Source organism: Achroia grisella, unplaced genomic scaffold, assembly GCF_030625045.1.
Source record: "Achroia grisella isolate CSIRO2021 unplaced genomic scaffold, CSIRO_AGI_Agris_v1 utg114, whole genome shotgun sequence".
Taxonomy (NCBI): Eukaryota; Metazoa; Arthropoda; class Insecta; order Lepidoptera; family Pyralidae; genus Achroia; species Achroia grisella.
The window spans coordinates 1,585,225-1,607,293 of NW_026712585.1; the positions used below are offsets into that span (position 1 = coordinate 1,585,225).

Sequence of the window (22,069 nt, forward strand, 5' to 3'; positions counted from 1 at the left end):
ATGTTTTATTATAACATACATACTACACAATACATAATTATAATTTAAAAAGAAAATCAAGTGACAATCAGGTTCGTATTTTTACCACACGTTTTTCTTTCTAAACTCTACTTTCTACTGTCTCTAGAATAAGTTCTACTACTACTAACATACAAGTTTTACTGTATAAATAAATACGTGATTATAAATATTTGTTTAAAAATCATCTCCGTATTATAAGTGTGATAATTTGTTTGATTGCTACTTACACAACCTCCTAAAGACTGAACAGATCCTAATAAAAATTTACGTGAACACAGATCACGAGAACAGATAGACTAGTACAAAATACAGGTGAACATATTTTGACGTACATTCGCTTCGATTCGTTTTTCCAATTTAGAATAGAAAGTCAAATAAACTTAAATTTAAGCATTTCGAAATAGTAAACTTATTTTTTTAATCTTCCGAATGAGCGGAAATATGTCTTAGGTCAAGAAAATCAACCAAGAAACTTACGTATTGCTCTTTTCAATAATTGCTGTAACTTTATATTTTTAATTCAATTTAAATATAATGTTTGAATATAAACTACCAACTAGCACTAATTTATTAGGGTCAAATTGAATACATAATAAGATTAAATAATAATGTGATTAGAGCAAACCAGTCTTTTCAAACTGCACTCGTTCACGAGTATGACTAAAACTGACCTTATTTACAACCAAGAATTTAGATATGGTATCCCCATTGGAGAGGATCATGTCTCCCGCCTCCTTCACAGCTTCCGGGAGAACGGTCCTCACTTCTTGGGCGATAACCCCCGTGTCGTGCTGGGGGGTGGGGGCGGAAGGGTCGTAGCCCAATAAACCGGAATGTTCAGCAAATGAGGGGTCGTAGTTGAATCTGTTAATATATAAATATTTAAAGCAAATTAGAAGACTTTATTGGTCCAGTTAGCAAGACAGGTTTTACATTCCGATGTTCGTAGATTCGATTCCCATGTTTATATTCAAGATTTCGTTCATAAGCGGCTAAAATGTCCTACATGAATAAATGATTTTTGAATTTGAATTTGAATTTGATTACATGGTCTTTTTATGTACATTATGTATGTATTCATAAATTTTATGACCTGTTTGGTATACTATACCATAAGCTCTACTTTGTTTAGGATTGGATGGCGCTGTGTGAGTAATCCAGAGGTATTTTTATTTATTTATTTATTATTCTATTATTTATATATTATAGTTGTACTGTAAAATAGTAAAATAATACAAAATTATCATGGATTAATATATACTCAGTTTAGCACACCGCTTTAGATCTGATGGTCGCGGGTTCGATACCTCGGAAGAGATATACATTTGTATTCATGAGTATTGTTTGTATCCGTCTGGTTCTATTCTATGTATATTATGTATGTAGTCAAATATTTCTGATGGGTCTAGTATCCGTAACACAAGTTCCGCTTAGCTTGAGACTAGATGGCGTTGTGTGAATTGCCCAGAGTGATTATTATTATTATTATATGCGTGACTTACTTCACAACTCTAATACTTTGCACGTTGCGTAGTTGCTGAGCGGTGTCCAATTCTTCAATATTGTGTTTTGCTCTTGCATCAGATGGATGTAATATTCGACCCATTACTTTCAGATTTCCTAAAAATTAGATATGCATTATGAGTTTAGAGTCTGTGGTACATATCCGAAGTGATTTAATTATATTAGCTACTAGCAGAGCCCGCGGTTTCACCCGCTTGGTTTTGTTTTGTAATTTGTAAAGTTCCAAAAAAATCTGTTCAGTAGATTATTCCTGAAAGAGTCACAAACATCTATCCATCGATACTCACAAACATTAGCGATTATAAAATTAGTAAAACTATTTTCTGTTATAAATGTGTTGTCCTCCAATATATGTAAACAGAAAATATATAAATATATATACTCCTGCGACTATTATCCTAGGTGGGGTAGCCAGAGGTATTACTTATCAGTGGTCGAAATCGTTTTTTACGGAACACTTAACATTTCGAAAAAAAAAATGTCAGGTCCACTAGACCGTCGTCGTCTCTTGAATTGGTTTCTTTTGTTATTGTTGTTGCCATCACCGGAAAGTCAGTCAGGTAAATTGACATTGGCGCAAAGTTTTTTTAATGATGTGTTCCAGATTTATACTAAGTTGAGGTAACTAAATTTATCAGTGGTTTATTTTAGATTTGAATTCATTACCTTTCTATCTAAGTTAAAGTATTAAACAACTATGCTATATCTTAGCTGACACTTCTTAATGACACTTTTAAAAATGATTATAAAATATAATGAAACAAATAAAAAATGTTTCACATATATATTGATATCATTACTTATTAAACATCATTGGATGATTAAACGTTAAAACCAATAGGAATAATATTAAACGATAACAGTTGGTAAAAACCACATATTAACTTGTGGTTTCCATCAACTGCTTGCATTAGAAACCGTAAATCCTAGTACTTTAGAAGATAATAGATTTAACCACAGAGTCATATTTATATAAACTAATAATATAATGTATACTCTCAGAGTCGTAAATTCTATTTTTGTTCCGAGTACTCTAATGTTGGCCGCAGCTGCCCTTTACAGTTTTACCAGACGACATTGGGCGAGTGCGCAGCAAACACGCGGAAGGACTTATGAAGTGGCTGAAGACCAGCTCCCGCCGGACGAATACGACTTTAGTCTGAGATCACCGCCAGGGGGTTCGAACCTCAGTTCTGCCATCATAATTTCGATTCCCGTTTGAATTATACACAAAAATGCTAACTATGCTCTTGTAGCAACTGGGGTTTTCGTTACCAGTTCTGAGATACATTCATACTTACTTTAGTTATAGTTGCAGTTACTAAGAATGTATATAGTATCTTTGCATAGTATAAAACAAGGTCGCCGCTGCTGGCTGTTCGCTTATATCTTTTAATTTACGCAACGGATATTAATGCTTTTTTCAGCAATAGTTAGAGTGGTTCAAGAGGAAGGTTCATATGTATAATACATGCGTGCCATAGTATAGACAAGTCGAGAAACTCAAAGATTTGTAATGCATCCATACGAAGCCGGGACGGCTCGCGCAGAGTCAATATTCATAGTTAAGACCTGACAACGTGAGCCGGTCAGATAGTTAGTAATATAAACAGTTTACTCACCATTAACGACACAGGATTCATCCGGCCTGTCAGTGTTTATCCCGACCCGTCCATTGAAATGAACACTATTATCCGAAACTCCCCTCTGCCACCAGTTTTCCGTGCAATCTGATTCAAACTGTCCAGGATTCGATGCCTTTAAAAAATTGTAATTTAGTGAAACATTTTTAGGCTCTATTTTTACGATTGTAAACGAGACGATACATACTATTATAATATTATGTGAAAATATGTCTGTCAGTCTGCCTGTTACTTAACTTTTTACATCTAAACGGCTGAACGGACGTTAATCAAATTTGGTATGAAGATAGATTATACCACGAGGAATTTTTTATGGTAAATGGTTAGAAATTCTGATAAATGACAAAGTTACGGGTAATAATTAGTAAAAAAAAATGAATAGAATTTAGCCAGTTATTTTTACAATGGTAGGTTGTACCTACCACTATTTATCTGCAACCTGTCCGCATGCTTATTAATTGAGATAAAAGTTTCCAGGGATGTTACGTGCGCTTTGCCGACCTTTAAGAAACCTTAATATACCCTTTTTGAAAAACGCCACGCTATAGTCTCGTGGCAGATAGTTCAATCCACAATCTAAGTGTATCCGTGAGGAAGCTCCTCTGAAACCGCACTGCCCCAGACCATTTAGGTTCTAACGTGTGAGGATGTATTCCCTGTCGATGATTTTATTCATGTAGGCTTATTACAGACTCTTATATTTCAATAACTACCGTCAGTTCAGAGAGCATTCGAGGTAAAAATAACTGACAAGAAACTCAACTCTTATAATTTTTAAATGTACTTGTACATGTTTTAAAAAATAATGACACTAAAATAAACTAAAATACTATACTCACCCTGACGATAATTCTGTCACTGGCGTGAGCTGCTATCATGAAGTCAGCATGTGACGTGTGAGCTCTCAGTGCTACCACTAACTGAAAATGTCTTTGGTCGGGATTGGGCCTCCCTTTCTTCCTCATATTATTGTTGGTGGTTTCGGCAAAATGGAGACGCCCTACGGTGACTTTAGCGCCTTCTCGACGGAGCTCAACACTAAAACATTGTATCGGTAATATAATATTAGAACCTTATTAATAAATTCATATCTGGCCCTTTTGAATAGAAGATATCATAATTACCTGTTAGGGAAAATACTCTCTGCTACCAAAATGTTAGGGAATTTACTATGTATATATATTAATACACGATCTCGAAGATATCTTCGCTAGCTTTTTAATTTACTATATTTTTTCACAACACAATGACCTGGTTGCTCGAACACAAACTAACGGACCACGATGGTACAGGGTAGATTTTGAACATTACCTTTACTTTAATACATGACCTTTTTAATTTACTATATTTTTATGACCTGGTGCTCGAGCCAACACTAATGGTATACGCCGACGGATCAGAAGTGGAGGTTAATGAAGTGTTATCCCATCATGGAGAAGTCTGGCGTGATACCTTAGGGTGTAACTATCATGGTATCGTAGAATAAATAATACTATGAATTAACAAAATGTATAATTCTGTTTATTTCTCAAATTATGGTGATCTTTTTTAATGCTTTTAAAATAGTTGAACACGAGAATTGTATAAACTCTGTGATTAGCGGCCTAATACATAGCTTCATCTTATGATTATTTATGTCTTTGTATTTTACAAATATTTGTATACAAATAGTATTAAAAAAAAGTATTTTAGTTATAATAGTAGATTAATACCTACACAAGGTCTAATAAGTTTGAAACTATTTTTATTATGTAATATGTTCAAGATATACATATACTGCTTATGGAACTTGAAATCAAATATTTTTTTATATACTACTATAGTGGCAAACAAGCATTCTTTCTGATGGTAAACGGTTAACATAGCCATGAAACACCAAGGTTGTCCCGTGCGCGTTGCCGACTCTTAAGAATCCTAAATACAACTGAAAAATTATAGTCACTTACGGCACTGGGTGAAACGGTTTCTTTGTTCTATCTGATTGACTTTGTTCCACTCTCACTTCTTGGCTCGGATCTTCTGCCTGTATGAAGAAGGAAAGGATATTTATTGAACTAATGTGATTTAGTTTTGACATAGTATCTGTACTTCATCAAATTCGATAGGTGTTATTTTGTGGAAGTTCATTTCCTTCTTTCCTGTATAATTGTTATATTATTTTGTTTCATTCCGCTACCATTATTTGTAAGACTTCAAATATTCAGTGCTGAAACCTGACTACCACTACTGTAAACATTATAACATATGTTAATGGAGGCGCAATTAAATAAAATAACATAAATCCATTATGTAGATAGTTTATCTGCCTGTCCCTAATGTTCCTGCTAATAAAGAGCTTGCTTTATAAGCTGTGTTTCTGTCTGAAGAATTATGTCAGAGAAATTACAGGGTACACCTGACACCTCAGTTCTTAGTTATAAGCCACTGAAAGCGCGTATAAGTTTAAAGCGAGTACAAAAAAAGAACAGAAATAACAGGTATTTTGTCGTTTGAGTACTGTAATTTAGTGATTTGGGTGTGAAATTAAAAAAAACTAAAACAATGTGTTATTCAGTAGCGTTTACGAATAAAGTGGGTTTTTGTGGTACCGACATTATTTGGTGACCGACTGTTACAGATCACTTCTTTTTTCGTAACAGTCGGCTTTATTTATGGATTTCAATATATATATTTTTTATTTTTATATTTATAATTTTAGATAATTTCTTTTTATACGTCATACATTTTGGTCAAGTCATGGCTTTATAGAGGTCCCCAGCTGGATTTGCAATATAGGTATAATATTAGAAAAGTATACGTATTTTCATATATATAGATATTATTACCTTAACACCATAGAAGTGTAGACAGAAGTTGTTAATTTTCTTAAAACCATCCGCCGTCTTCACATAGTGCGGGTCGCTCTGCGTTTGTATCTGGCAGGTCACCTGGAAGTGGTTTTTCTTCTGGCAAACAAATGCTTCATCTATTTGAGAGTAATTAAATCCTTTGTCGGCTCCTACCACGTATGAGGGAGATGATCTGAAATAAGTATCAAAACTCAGTATATATATATTTATACTTTGACGAATGTTATGCCAAATTAAATACGGGTACCTATTTTTAATGGATGTAATGGAATAGAGCACTCTCTTGCTCTAAAGGTTTATGCTGCACTAGTGCAGGATGATATGATGAACATAAAGTCGGGTCGTGGCAAATTCATCAGGAATTTACCATGCTGGTTTCCATGACCTAACATGACACATTGCCAATAAAGAGGACACTAATCCCCATTACTAACACCCTCTTCCCCCAACACGTAAAATTTATAAGTACAAAGCAAACAATACTTACAGAGGTTTGAGATTGCAATCGTATAACGTGTGCCAGGAAGCTTGTTGAAAGGTGGCAAATCTGATGCACTGGAGCGGAGCATCATCGCCCGCCTCAGAGCCGTCTACTGACGGTGGGGCTGGACGGGGCACGTGAGTAACACTCTCAGGAGACAAGGCCGCTACAAAATACATGTTAATTAAATACTAGCTCATCACACTTACTTAATATTTATCGTTATATATCACTCAATTTAAATAGTACTTTATTAAATTATATGTGTTATTCTGATGTATAAGCTTTTGCGTGAAAGATTAACAAACAACTGTCCATCTATACTTACAAACTATTGCCTTTATAATATTAGTAAGAATTAAAAAACAAAACCATAACATTTTTCCACCAATAAGCGAGTAGGAGAGTAGCAGACTTAAAAGAATCTAATGTAAAAGTAGCCAAGTTACTCCATATAACATTAGCTATTTGTAAGTGAAAATCTAGTCAAAATAGGTCCCACCGTTTCAGATATTAGCAAGAACAAACAGAGAGACAAACAAAACTTTTGAAAATATTTTTTTATGTGTTCAGTTAAAAGTTATTAATTTGATATTACAAACAGACACTTCAATTTAATTATTTGTATAGATTATATCTTACCAGGTTCACATTTGACTTGAGAATTTGTATCTTGCGAATGTTTCCTCTTCTTAACACTAGGTTCTTGTAGACTCGTGTACACCGGCGTCAAGGCATCATGCCCTAACGCAACCAACTGCGGATTTATCATGCCCTGCTCCAATTCCGGCATGTCCACCCTCATTTGATTATATCTATTGTGATATGGGTCCAAACTGAGATCGTGTCTCACAGTTCTGATGCCCAACTCCACAATATTTGGGTCCGGTGGTAAAACAACTACATCGCTAAGGTTATTCCTTAAGACCTCATGATCTAAATTGTCCGATTTTAATTCCTCGTAAATATAATCTCCCTCTTGCTGTAGAATTTCATGGTTTGTTATGTGATCGTGTACGAGCATGTAATCTGAACCTAGAACGGTTTGGGAGACGGCTATAGCGTGAGGCACTTGTTCTGGACTATACGGGTTTTCAGATCCGGAGTCTGGTGGACTTTCTGGTAGTTGGTGGCCCCTGAATAAACGGAATACATTGTTTTATATTTATAACATATTGCTATTTTTATTAGAGGCAAATTACTAAATATTATATAAATTATTACATATATTAAATAAAAATCTGTTTTAAATAACGAATCTTGTGAATACGAATGACGAAATATGAACTTCTTTAAAAAACAGGAAATTCCAGATAATATTTTTATTAGCGTTAAATGCTCAATGAATAGCACTCAGTTAAAAATACTTTATAACTAACTAAAAAAATGAGAAACTCTTAATTTCACTTATTTTTGTATATACATATATATATATGTATATGCTATACAATATCTTGATGAATTCTGCGCGGCAGGAGCGCGGATTCTTTTTGCAATCAAAAAGTAGATATAAAAATAATAAAAAGAGTAGAGTAAGTGTGGAATACAGGCCACTTATTTGGTTATAACTATTTTATGTTTTATAATTAGTGTTTCTTTATAATATTAACATATACAATATATATATCCTACAACTCCCTGGTTTCCTTTATCGCCCACAGTAAGTAATTCATGCATGTATCAAAGACGAATATTACATAATCATACATACCCAAGTCGGCGAGCGTCGATTGGCTGCGGGGGGTAGCAGCTTTCGCCGACGGGGGCCATGTATGCTTCCAACTCGTCGATTAACCCCGGACCTATCAAAAAAGAATAACAAATATATTAATATAGATTGAACACTATATTTAAAAAAAAAATTTGTTAATAAGGTCACAGACATCAAAAATGGCAATGCATAGAAGCTACCACGAACGTCACAATGTGTGTATTTGTATGATCGTGTTGCTATTCATATATTAGGTATAAAAAAATATAATAATGTAGGTTCATATAGTAGGTTTCCATTTACAATCAGGTAAAACGTCAGCTTCTTTCTCATTGTATTAAAAAAACTTTAAGATAGTAACTTTATATTCTCCAGGACGAACGGACACTTTTAAGTCTCAAAAGTGCTTATACTAACTATTATATTAATAGTAAACTGTATTAAGTACAAAAAAATCAATTTTCGAAAATCATCTTATTTTGCATTTATATAACATTTTCCAATTCTTGTAATTTTTAAAACTTCTTTTACTGTACCTTCGTAATCTGTGTTGACCATTATATCAGTTGGACAACTACAACAAAAATACGCAACTACGATTAAAATAGTCGTCTTTATACGTCTACTGTTTTCTCTAATTGACCATTCTAGTGGAAATACAACACAATCACACACACATCAAGCATTACAACAGTTAATCCACTACTCCAACTATAAAAAAAAGTAATTATAAATTCTAGAAAATTCGATTTAAATCTTAAAAAGTACATTTTAATAGACAAATACCATATTATCGCATCAACGTCGTTTCTAGTTGTAAATTATGTACAACAATTCGCGGCCGGCAAGCCGTGACAAGCTAGAAATAGTTGCATCTATTACAATAAGCATTATATCACGGCAAATCAATTGAGAAATAGTTGATTTGAACACGTATGATCGTATGAAAATGATTGAAGGTTCTATACATGATTTTTTAATCTAAGTAATGGATTACAATCCAGTCCCATCGTATACTTATATTAGCTGACCCCGCAAACGTTATTTTGCTATTAAAATCTCTATTAAAAAATTGGGGTTTACGCTGGAAGCATGAAAATTTAAAGTTGTATGTACGTTTCAATCTTAAATCATAATAAAATATTATGTCGAAGAAATAAAAAAATAATATCTAGAGGTGGATATCCCTTACTAATTAGGGGTATGAAAAATAGATAGTAGCCGATTCTCAGACCTACTGAACATGCATATAAAATTTCATAAAAATTGATCAAGCCATTTGGGAGAAGTATGTTAACTAACATTGTGACACGAGAATTCTATATATAAGATAATCAAGATAAAATATTTGCTGACAATTATGCAGGTTCAGACAACAGCCAATTTTTTTTTATGATAATCTCTTATTTCGAACCTAAACATAATCAATAACTGCAGTACCCTAACGTCTCAGAGTCACTGACACTGAAACGTTGCAGTAGACGAGTGAGAGTGAACCGAGTCAATGTTTCAGTGGCGAACGATGCTCCGTTACACGCTGTTATATTATTTCTCTAGTTATCTTTCAATTTTGACCTCGTTTTATACCGACTTCAAAATATCTATATATTACGAAAAATTACGCGATCTTTTTCTTATTGAGTTCCCGATACTTCAGTAGTGTTTCATCCGCCGTGATCACGGGTAAATTAAAGAGCAGGGCGCAGATTTACGCGGATTGTTGTTTTTACAAACAACCAACCGCGTAAATCAGCTATAGCGGAACACTTGTTGGGATCGGGACCCAATCATTGCATTGAACTACACCAACTGAAGGTATTAACATCAGAACAACTCATATCCGAGGAATGGTCAGAGAGAGATATTCATTTATTTATTCTTACACACAAAATTATATACATGGCGGACTAAGGCCTTATGGCGATCTTTACCAGTCACTTGTAGCGCTGATCAGAAATAATAAGGCGGTGCAATTTAATAATAGATAAGATATAAATGTTTTCAATTCAGACACGTTTAACGAATACGTACAGTAGATCTGATGAAGAAGTTAAAAGCTAAAGAATCGCCTAGCACGATTTAAAAGAATTATAAATTTAAATTAAGCAAGACTTGTAAGTAAGTATAGACTCTGTATAGACCGTAAGAGATATAATAGCATCAATATAGAAAGATAGTATTTTTACTTAACATTATGTCTAAAACACCATCTTGTTCGCTTTAGTATCCAATTACAATTGTTCGACATTCTATCCAACCGGTACCCAAAGGAGGTGATCGAGCAAACCCTTCTAACTATCGTCCCATTGCTATTACATCCGTAATTTGTAAAGTTATGGAGCGTATATTAAATAACCATCTTTTAACGTACCTAGAAGACAATGAGCTCCTCAGTGATCAACAGTATGGATTTCGAAAAAACAGATCTACTGGCGACCTCTTAGTGTACGCTACGCATCAATGGGGAGAAGCTATTGAAAAATATGGTGAAGCTCTTGCTGTATCTCTTGATGTTTCCAAGGCGTTTGACAGGGTTTGGCACGATGGACTTACAAGCAAACTTCCCTCCTTTGGTATCCCTAATAGTCTTTGCTGCTGGGTTTGAACTTTTTGAAAGATCGTTCGATAAGGGTAGTCATTGACGGCTGCTCTTCTGACCTCTTTAACATCAATGCCGGGGTGCCTAGGGGTCCGTTCTTTCCGCTACATTATATATGAATGATGTGCTTAAACCCAATTTATGACGATAGTACTATTTCAGATAGGTACCTGCTTAATAGTAGTGCCGGGGGGTATAAACGTCAGAGTTTGATTCGGCGAATAGATCAGAAGCTACAGACGGTATCTGACTGGGGTGATGCTAATCTCATGAGTTTTAATGCTACAAAAACCCAAGCTTGTCTTTTTTCCACAAAAAAGAACCCCTTTAACCTATCTCCAACTTTTCGAAATGCATCTGTCCCGGTTTCTGACCATCTCGATCTTCTAGGTTTAACAATATCATCCAACCTAAATTTCGGGGCATATATTGAATCTAGAGCTAAAACGGCATCAAAAAAACTGGGCGTCCTCTCAAGGGTTAGGAGATACTTCACGCCTGGACAGCTTTTAACGCTATACCAAGCACAGGTCCGATCTTGCATGGAGTATTGTTCCCACTTATGGGATGGATCCGCTCAGTACCAACTTGACGCTCTAGACTCAATCGACAGACGAGCAAGGAGACTTATCGGGGACGAATCACTTGTAGCTAAGAGGCTTCAAAGTCTTAATCACCGACGTAAAGTAGCTTGTCTATCGGTGTTCTATAGGCTCCATTTTGGCGAATGTGCTCAAGAACTGCACAACCTCATTCCTCCAGCACCGTTCCATCAACGTACAACAAGACGTAGAGAGCGGCTCCACCCCTACACTATTGACATCCCAGCTGCTCGAACTAACCGTTTTGCATCATCTTTCCTTATGCGAGCAGCTAAGGAGTGGAACTCTCTACCAGCGTCTATTTTTCCTGCCTCTTACAATATTGGGTCTTTTAAGTCAAGAGTGAATAGGTATTATTTGAGCTTGCGTGTAACAGCTTAGACCACATCATCACTTAACATCAGGTGAGATTGCGGTCAAACGCGCTCAAATTATGATATAAAAAAAAAAATAAATAAAAAAATTCGTATTGTAATGTTTAGCCTTTTCGCTTAATGTTGAATTCGCTAGTGTATAGCGACAACCTAGATATTGTATTGTCATTATATGATACATTAATATACATGGTTTATTCAATACAATTCTTTGCCTTCTAATAATAAAGACTGAATTGGACCAAAATTAGGGTTAAGAATAGATTCAAGATCAGACAAATTTTTAACTTGAATATGATTAAATTGATTGAGAGTCTCGAATTATAACACCATTTTCTGTAGGGTATGGGATTGTTAGTAATGAGAACTAATGACTCACTGTTAGCAATAGGCCCTTCCAATGTCCACGAACCTTTAATAATATTGAATATTTTCTAGTAAATTCTTCACGATGACCTAACTGATCTAACCTCACTGTTATACCATCAATTTTCACTAGTGCCACGCTACCGTATACTATAAAACATATACATTTTTGTATATTTATTTATATAATTTATACATTTTAATTTTGACATACTTGTCGCTGGAAGAAATTAGCATCTATGACAAAGGCTCGGTCTAGTTTAGGTAGAAGTAAATTCTTTAAAATGTATGCTGCGTATTTAATATGAAGGTTATTAGTTTAGAAGAATGACTGTACATTTGTAAAATTGGTGTCAATAAAAAAAAATATTGAGAGGAGTGCGAAGATTCATAGCACTCTTTGTAACGCACCTCTTTCGAAACGGCTTGACCGATCGAGACCAAAATTTCATCGAAGGTCGACCTTTGGGCCTCTATCGTTTACCACTCAAAAAAATTCGATCAGTCATGTCCTTGAGGAATGGTAGGTAATAAAGGTTGCTATGGACTTAGTATGGCGGAAAAAAATCGTGCGCTTCAGGAATATCAGGAATGACCTGGTGTGTAAACAACACAACGGTAACAAACCTAGTTGTTATTCTTTATTTTTCACAGCGAAGCTTTATTAATTTTAATTTTAATATTAATTTTATTAACGGGTCATGCCAAGTCTCTCGTTACCTTATTATTATCTATATAAAAAGCTTCCCCTAAGTTAATCGGTTAGAACAAAAATTATACACTGGCCAGATGCATTTTACGGCTGAATGGGCAAAAGCCATTGCGTCGCGTTTCACATAATTTTGTTAACAAATTAGTAATATCGGCGGGGTGCGTTACGCGCGTTCACTCAACCCTGTCATTTGTCGTTTATTTTCTTTCGGCAGGTGACTCTATATTTAACCTACTTCCAAAAGGACATCATTTTTATTTATACTACATTTTCTTACAACTATTACATAACTTTCACTTTATTTTTTTATTTCACTTATGTGTTATTCTGATGTATAAGCAGTAATTACTGTAAAGTTTCATCAAAATCTATTCATCAGTTTTTGTATGAAAGAGGAACAAATATTCATCCACACTCACGGGTTTATAATATTAGTAAGATTATGGTAATAATATAATCGTTTGTTCTCTTTAAAACTGGACATCTCTAACAGGAAATCTGTCTAGGCACAATAAATTCGTTTGTTTTGTCATCCAGTAGATTTGCACGCAATCACCACGTGTTAATGTACTAGCTGACGCTTATCGTACTTACAGTGTGATAAAACAGTTCTAGTCTGGCTGAACATTCAAATATAATAACTGAAACATAATCGTGAGAGTCGAGGCCAAGTGGTTTACTACCCTGAATTACGAATAAGAGGTCGTAGATTCAAATCTGCAAACACAAAAACGTAGTTCGAATTTTTTAGTGTCAATGAAATCAAAACATATATATACTTAAACATTAACTGCGTCCACACATGACGCCATTTAGTCCCAATATTTACTGCTGTTACTGCAACTAGGTCTGTTTTATTTGATATAGAAAAATAGCTAACTTTCGTCCTCAGTATTATAGTCTATGTTCACGTGTTTTATTAAATTTTTAGTTTCGTTGTTAAAATGTAACAAACATATATACAGATATAAATTAATAATATTATGAAAAAGGTAATAATTTAACTCCCATTATAATACGTCATGACATTTCCTAAAATAACTATACGTTACATATAAATTTCGTATGAAAACAGATATCTCTTGACAAAAATGATATAACAAATATCGTATTACATAGCGAATACTGTTTGCGCACGATGCGTAGAGACATGCGAGTTGGTAGGTACTTCAGTTGTCGAAGTACCTAATTACACCAATCAACGCAAAAACATTGTAGGTATTACTATAATATTTTCCGGAACAAGTTATACTGGTTAATAGCAAATATAGAAGAAAATTCCACAGTTTCATTTGTACGCAATTTGATATTTCCCTTTGATTTTCATACCCAATTACAGGTTAAGAGGTTATGATAGCTTAGTCCTCTGGATTAGCATCTTTTTTCGAACTACTCTAATGCTGTTGGCCGCAGCTGGACTTTATACCTTCACCGGACGATACGGGACGAGTGCAGATGGCACACCAAACCCGCGGAAGAACTTATTGAACAGCTGAAGGGTAACTCCCGCTTGACAGATACGACTTTAGTCTGAGGGCACCGCTAGGGTTCGAACCTCGGCTCAGGCCGTCGTAATTTCGATCCCCGTTTGAATTGGACGGGGGATCGATCTGAGGGGAGGAATAACAGCGAATGTGTGTTAGCACGAGTCTCATATGATAATATGATGTCAGTAGCGCTGTTCATGTATACAAGAAACGGTTCTAGCCTACTATCAGGTGGTAGTCTCTGCATATGCCATGGTAATTATAGTAAAAAGATACATTGAATATTCTTTCCTAAAAATGTATGAGATATAAGGAAATTTGTCAATTAATCAGCAAAAACTTATTCTATATTATTTACCAGCTTTTAAACTAACGGTCCGCCTGATTACAGGATACAAGATTTTTGTTAGTTACAACTATATACATACATATTATATATTTATATGTTAATTTCATATAATGCTCTAATATGTATTATTATTATATTATATTTCATAGCTAAAATCATTATTTTCTTTTTGTGTTTGCTGGTTACAGGAACTTTGTAAAGAAAGATTGCAATTTTATTGATTTTAGATTCATTAAAAAATAATAATAATCTCAGAACAATTCATACAGCGTCATATAGACTCAAGTTAAGCTAGATAAAGCTCGTCTTATGGGTACTAGACAACTGATACAAATACATAGATGATTTTTTTGCTAAATACATACTTATTATACATAGAAAACACCCAGACCGATACAAACAATCATACTTATGAATACAAATGTTGGTACCATGCGAGGAATCGAACCCGCGACAATCGGAAGTAAGGCGGTATGCTAAACCGCTAGACCATCGAGGCCGTTAAAGTGTATATAACTAATTGCCTAGCTGTTTATGATTAGGCTAACAGGATATTAATCTTACAGTCAGAAGGTCATTTAAAATCTACGTGGAAAATCTTGTCTTAGCCTGGTCTCACACTATTAGGTTCAGTTCGATAATAATCCTATGTGATGTCCGTTCGATTAGTGTAATTGGCCCCACTTCCCGCCCTCTAGATCCGATTGGCGCATATTTAATATGCGCCAATCGGATCTATGTAGCATGAGACCATCGTCCGACTATACCTAATAATATGAAGCCAGGTTAATAGATTTTGATATATACCTAACTAGCTGTACCCGCGACTTCGTCCGCGTAAAATAGTGACCTTAACCAAATAATAAAATATATATATTAATAATCTAACCCAATAAAAAAGTTTCATCGTTCTAGCTCCAAAAATGAAAATTTCACTTATGGCTGAGTCCTGTGAAGGTAGGTACTAATATTTTCTCAACAGCCTAAAAAATAAGATTCAAGCTTCTAGCTTTAAAAATGTCAATACTTGCATACCATATTTCACCTTTTGACCCTTACAACCCATTTTCGTTAATTATATTTAATCAATACGCAAAAAATAAGATTCAAGCTTCAACCTTTAAAAATGACGATACTTCTATATAACCTCCTCTTTCAATCTCTTATAACCCTTTTTCGGATTAAAAAGTAAATGTCCTTTCTCAGGATCTAGATTTTAAACTTCATTTAAATCAGTACAGTAATTTTGGCATTTAAGTGAGACAGACAGACAGAGTTACTTTCACTATCGTAATATTAGTAAGGTATTTATTAAACTGACCAACTGACAAAAAAGCGAATGAAAAAAGTTTCATCGTTCTAGCTTCAAATATGACGAATTTCCATAAAAACTATTATCTGCTATTTTACTTTACCCCTTGAATGGTGACATTTTTACAAATTTAAATGTCATATTTATTTATATTTAATGTATAGTCTAAAAATTTCTTTAACTTCTTTTGTAAATTGGTGGTCCAGTTGGCCAATAACATAATAAAAATTTGTTAAATCAAAATAATAGATGTGATATTCTAAATTGCAAACATCCCTCTACTTGCGCAAACCATACTTTGACTCTACTGGCCAGAATGGAGAAACGCGTATTCCGACCCTGAATAGCTCGGATGGAACGGTAGATGTTGTTTCTTCCAAATGTTGTTCATATACATATGAACAACATTTCCTTGGACAACTTCATTCTTAATATTATATATTGTTTTTATCTTCGAAAATATTAATAATATGTGTTTACGATCTTGTCCAAGAGCAGGGTCATCAGTTATAGCCCGTACCAGGATTATATTTATGTATTTATAAAATAATATTGCAGAGCAAACGATTATACATTTAAATTTATAAGGAGACAACGGATTGACAATAATGAGTTGCTCGCGCAACTTCGCATGCGCGCTGCTTATACAAATGACATATATGTTTATTTATGTCGCATATCTAGTACAATATTGGTGTAATTCAGAAATTTAAAATTTTTAAAGTTAGACTTAATATCACAGTTATAAAGTAGACTTTCCAAAATTTCTATTTTTTTAGTTAAGCCAGTATTATACTATGTGTGTACTAAACCGCATAAAGATAACCTTGTATTTCCATTTTCAACCCCTTACAACCCTTTTTTCGCATTAAAAAGTAGCCTATGTCCTTCCTCGGCGTATAGACTATCTGCGTACCAAATTTCATTTAAATCGGTTCAGTAGTTTTGGCGTGAAAGCGAGACAGACAGACAGACAGACAGACAGAGTTACTTTCGCATTTATAATATTAGTAAGGAAGTAAGGATTATTCTCAAAGGCAATGTTTTGCAAAGTGTGTGCTGCGGCATAGGTATGCATTGTCATTAGAAAATATACAAAGCAAAATAGAAACTAATTTTTTATTGCCCTAAATCGGCATAGTATAGTATTTCTCTTTCTTTTAACTACTCTAATGTTTTTTTACCTTTACAGCTGCACCGGACAACAATGCAGTGGGTACCACAGTGTGGGGGTACTTCATACCCAAGCAAGAGCGACTGAAGTCCAACTTCTGTCTGACAGATACTACTTTTGTCTGAGGATACCGCTAAGGGTTCGAACAACGAAAATATGTTATAATAGCTGTGCACGCGGTTTCATCCGTGTTAAATTTTAATATATAAATTTCAATACAAAATATAGCTTGTGTTATTCTGATTCATAAACTATATTACTGTAAAGTTTCATCAAAATCCGTTCAGTCATTTTTGCGTGAACAGTACAAACATCCATACTCACCTACCTTCGCGTATATAATATTAGTAAGATAAACTTTGGGATTTTTATTGTATAAATTCTTGTTATACCTTGAACAAAAAAAGTTTGAAGAACTCTGTTCTAAAGCATCTCATGATATATCAACGTTTAGCAAAAACTATTATTAGAAACTTGAAATTATGCATAGCACTTAGGACGAAAAAACAAGTACTCAATACGTTAAATACTCATGATGTTCATATCATCATAATTAGCATTTATTATTGGTCACGAATATACAAAGACATTATTCGATTTTCCACAGTCGGTAAATGCCCGGGCTTCCCTCAATCGCTGTCAGTTATTTACATATGTAAATATTTAAAAGAGGTATATATGTGTACAGCACGCGACACAGCCCACAATATAAACCGGTCCTAAATAGGTAATGTTCTGTAGAAAAGTGTTACATATTAACTGAATTTCTTTTTAGTCTAAACTTAGTGATTATTATTGTTACAGCATTGCGTCCTATTTTGGCCAAATGACTATACTGTTATTAATATGAATTCACGAACCATGACGGGTTCACCATCACGTAGTTTCTCCTGGAAACCAGCGCGACAAGTGGTCAGTTACTACTCCTGGTTAGTTAGCCTATAGTAGTATCATCGTCCATTGGTGCTTCGCGAGCTACTATACCACTAGCGCAGGCGGGTGTTACATATTCTCATCCATTACAAAAAAAACATCTTATGGCTGATGAACAGCACCTCAGACACCGTCGTGTCACGACCATGCTATCCCTAACGCTTTGATTATCTGGAGCATTATTTTACTTTTCTACCAAAACACAGTTTACGAAACAAGTTGCTAGATGGTCATCTCAGTCAAGTTCTCACTGAACACGGATACGTTAAGAATAGAATAGAATAGAATAGAAAATCATTTATTCAAATAAAGTTACATTGAAGCACTGTTGAATTCTCTCATAAGAGTTATGTCATGCGCTTTCACATCACCGACAATTCATACTGCTCATGTGATGAAGACAGTGGGCAAACGTTTTAACATTTCTTCAGTAATTGTCCTATTTTTGGAAGAGCCCGTTACGACCATGAACAAGTGTGCCAAATGCATAAAATTGACTTCCCTTACAAGTTGACCAGTATCATTACGAAGCCAGAAACTCTGGCTTCTTATGATGCACTTGCCAAAATAATAGTGAATAATTTAAAAAAGATAAATAACACATAAGTCTATAAATACGTAAATACATAAAATATATTATATATAAATGTAAACTATTTCATATATAAATATGTGTGTCATCTATATAAATATATAATACACACCTAGTGAAACACAACTAGCCCTACGAAAACTTCTGCTGTATCAAATCGCAGCTGAAGTCAATATGTTAATAAGAAAGAATAATGTCAGTGAAACAAATAAAATTAAAAAAAAAGATGGTTCATAGGTACGCATTTACGCAACGACTATTCATATAAAATATATAAGAAAAATAATACTGAAACCAATATTATAACACATTATACATAGTATAAAAAAAAGTCGCTGCGGCTGTCTGTTTGCTTATATCTTTGAAATTAGGTACGCAACGGAATTTAATGCAGTTATCAGCAATAGATAGTGATTGAAGAGGAAGCTTTATACGTATAATATATGCGTATTATAGTATAGAAAACGACGAGAAATTCAAAGGCGTATTCGTACAAAGAGGGACGGGTCGCTAGTGAAATAATAAATAGTAATAAAATATAACAGTGATTTGTATCAACAACACTTTTGCGTACAACTGTATAGGTATAAATATTTGAATGTTTGTAATGAAAGTATGGCACTGTAACGCTCCATTTATTCAACTAGCTACGGTAACTAGTCGCAAAATACCTGTTATTTTTTTTAAAGTTCTAAAGCGTGACCCCGTTAGGAAAAAAAACTTTTTTCCTAAAGGTCATTTCTTTGGAAAAATTTGGTAAATTGTTGTTTCCGGCAATGAAACTGTACATTTTCCTTCTACTAAATTGTTCTAAGATCTTCTACTATATTATTATTTTTGCCCTTGGATTTGTAATCGTAATGTTTTAAGTAGGTACGTAACACTAATGATGAAATTATTGAAAAAATATTTGAAACGTTATAAAAATGACTACATTTTTCTGGCAAAATTTTGTATCTCGAAAGTAAGCATAGGCGCACATACGTTGCAAGATACGTAGGTATAAACAAAGTGCATTGCTCTGTGATTCGCAGGACCACCGCGCCGCCACGCCTGCACAGAATATAGATACATGATATAAAATTGGCGCGAAATTTTCACGTTGAATATATGCACATTTAGAATAAAATTTCGCGTCATTTTTGTTTTATTTTATAAAATATAATCTGTGCATGAACAGATACTGCGTTGTTTACACTGATGTGTTATTGTAAATGTCATTTATCTGCGTCGCGGAATACGCTCGCGCGTGACCTGTCTACGTCAACATCGAAGTCGTACCCATCATGTACATGTACCACCTGAGTGTATTACACTATCTACGATTTGGGTCATCTGCATTTCTGGATACAACTAGCCAAATGCCAGCCTCTAAAAATAATAATTTAACTTACACGATAGTTCATATGGACATAATAGCATGTGAAACCATTTTCTATGTTAAACTATTATTTATTTTTGGTTTGTGAATAGAAGTAGCCTGCCATTGTCCACTCCTATGCAACGTACCTATCCCATTGCATGTTAATTGGTTAACCTGTTAAGGCATGAAACGAGCAAACAAACGAAATCTCACTTTCCTGTTTATTTTTACATATGAGTAATATGAAACTGTGAGGGTTTTTGGGTAGAAAATAGGATACAGGTTCAATGAAATTTTATTTGATATGTCTACAAAGCTACGTAACAAGAATATAATACAGAAAATAGGAAACAATGTAAAATCGTTGACACATAACTTTCCGAGTGTACCCCGTGCCAGTACCTACTAACAGAAACAAAGTCGGGGGAACGGGATTGTTAGTAATGTGGACTAATAATCCCATTGCCAGCAATGTACCATGTCAAGTTGATCTCCACGTGGTTCCCCCTGGAAACAATCGTGTTATGCTCATTTTATCGTCCTCCACTGGTGCCCTGCCAGTGAACCGTTAATGCAGGCGGGAGCACCATACAATATATAGCAAAATAAAAAAATCTAAGCGTACAGACGATTTTTCTATAAACAGTAGAAAAATAGTCTGTACACTTAGATTTTTTAAACTACGCAACGGATTTTAAGGCAGTTTTCGCAATATTACTGATTTAAGAGGAAGGTTTTATACGAATAATACACGTACACCCACCCATGCGAAGTTGAGTTGAGATGAGCTAGTATGTTTATTCTTTCGCAGTTTAGTTTTTAGTAAACCGAAAAAAATATGTATCTGTTATTATATTTAAAACTAAGTATAAAAACTTTAATGAGATTTAAAATGATTTTATAACTAAAAATAATATGAATATATGCTGTAGGTATAATTATTGTTATTTACAGATTCGTTCAGATTCTTTTTATTCTTCTGGCTCCGTTGATATTTGTTGACATTAGCCATGTTAATATTTTTATTGTCGTTGAATTCTAAAATAGAGACGTACCTTGATTCCTTGTTGGTATTCTGTTGGTAGTCCTTATATTAGTTTCCTGAGCCCCAGAGTCTTCCATATGCCAAGAATATTCCATTTTATTGTTAAAAAAACATCTTCGATTTTATTTTTATGTCGCATCTACTAAAAATCCTATATTACACATTTCGATATTGAAAATAACAATTCATATACACGCAATTTTAGCGCAAGCGTAATATTTTATATTGTCACAGAAATAAATAAACACAATTCACATATGTATTTAAGTAATACAAAAGTTTTTCACTTGATTACGTAATTAAAACATTTTTTTTAATTATTGTTTTATAGAGTATTATTTTTTTAAATCACTCACATCCATAAATATTTTTACAGAAATACTGGCTGACAATAATAGGGCTTTATTAAAAAAAAATCTTATTTGTTCAAATGAACGTCCGTCAACAATTTAAACTTGGAAGGCACTGAGATACCGCGAAATTCTTCTATTTCACCCTCGCGTGCGATAGAGCAAGCAAGCGGAACGGTGCACGCGTCAGAGCGAGACAGCTATATTTAACTTTTCACGGTTTTCACGAAAAATATTGGTGGTTTGGAAAAACGATGGGAACCAATCGTGTTTTCCTTTACAAGGGCCCCTCCCTTGAGCCTAATTTGTATGCTGAGGTTTCTTAGGGTTGTTAAACAATCCTAAAGGAAATGTTTCATGTAAAACGAAATTATTTTAATTAAGTAGTCGCAGTTAAAACCAAATATTCCTGGCTGCTTAGACGGTTATTAACAAAAATTATATTTATATGCCAGTATAGTTAAGTGACTGTAATTAGAATAAAAATTACTTATTTTGCTTAAATGATGGCAATACTTAATTTTTTTATATTCCCGATTCTACCTTTTAGGTTATTATTAGGATTACTATTAAATTAGCCCT

General features: G+C 34.1%; 1 protein-coding gene across 1 annotated transcript in view; it reads right to left on the reverse strand.

The window, feature by feature from the left end:
• LOC131850630 (uncharacterized) overlaps positions 1-22,069 on the reverse strand; it is a 54,965-nt gene that overhangs the window by 10,002 nt on the left and 22,894 nt on the right. The window contains exons 2-10 of the mRNA XM_059200932.1: positions 8,230-8,320; positions 7,161-7,654; positions 6,525-6,684; positions 6,014-6,209; positions 5,135-5,211; positions 4,028-4,226; positions 3,168-3,303; positions 1,524-1,641; positions 693-885 (exon numbers count right to left, since the gene is read on the reverse strand). Coding sequence (XP_059056915.1) covers positions 693-885; positions 1,524-1,641; positions 3,168-3,303; positions 4,028-4,226; positions 5,135-5,211; positions 6,014-6,209; positions 6,525-6,684; positions 7,161-7,654; positions 8,230-8,320 — 1,664 coding nt within the window. The remainder of the gene's footprint in view (positions 1-692; positions 886-1,523; positions 1,642-3,167; positions 3,304-4,027; positions 4,227-5,134; positions 5,212-6,013; positions 6,210-6,524; positions 6,685-7,160; positions 7,655-8,229; positions 8,321-22,069) is intronic.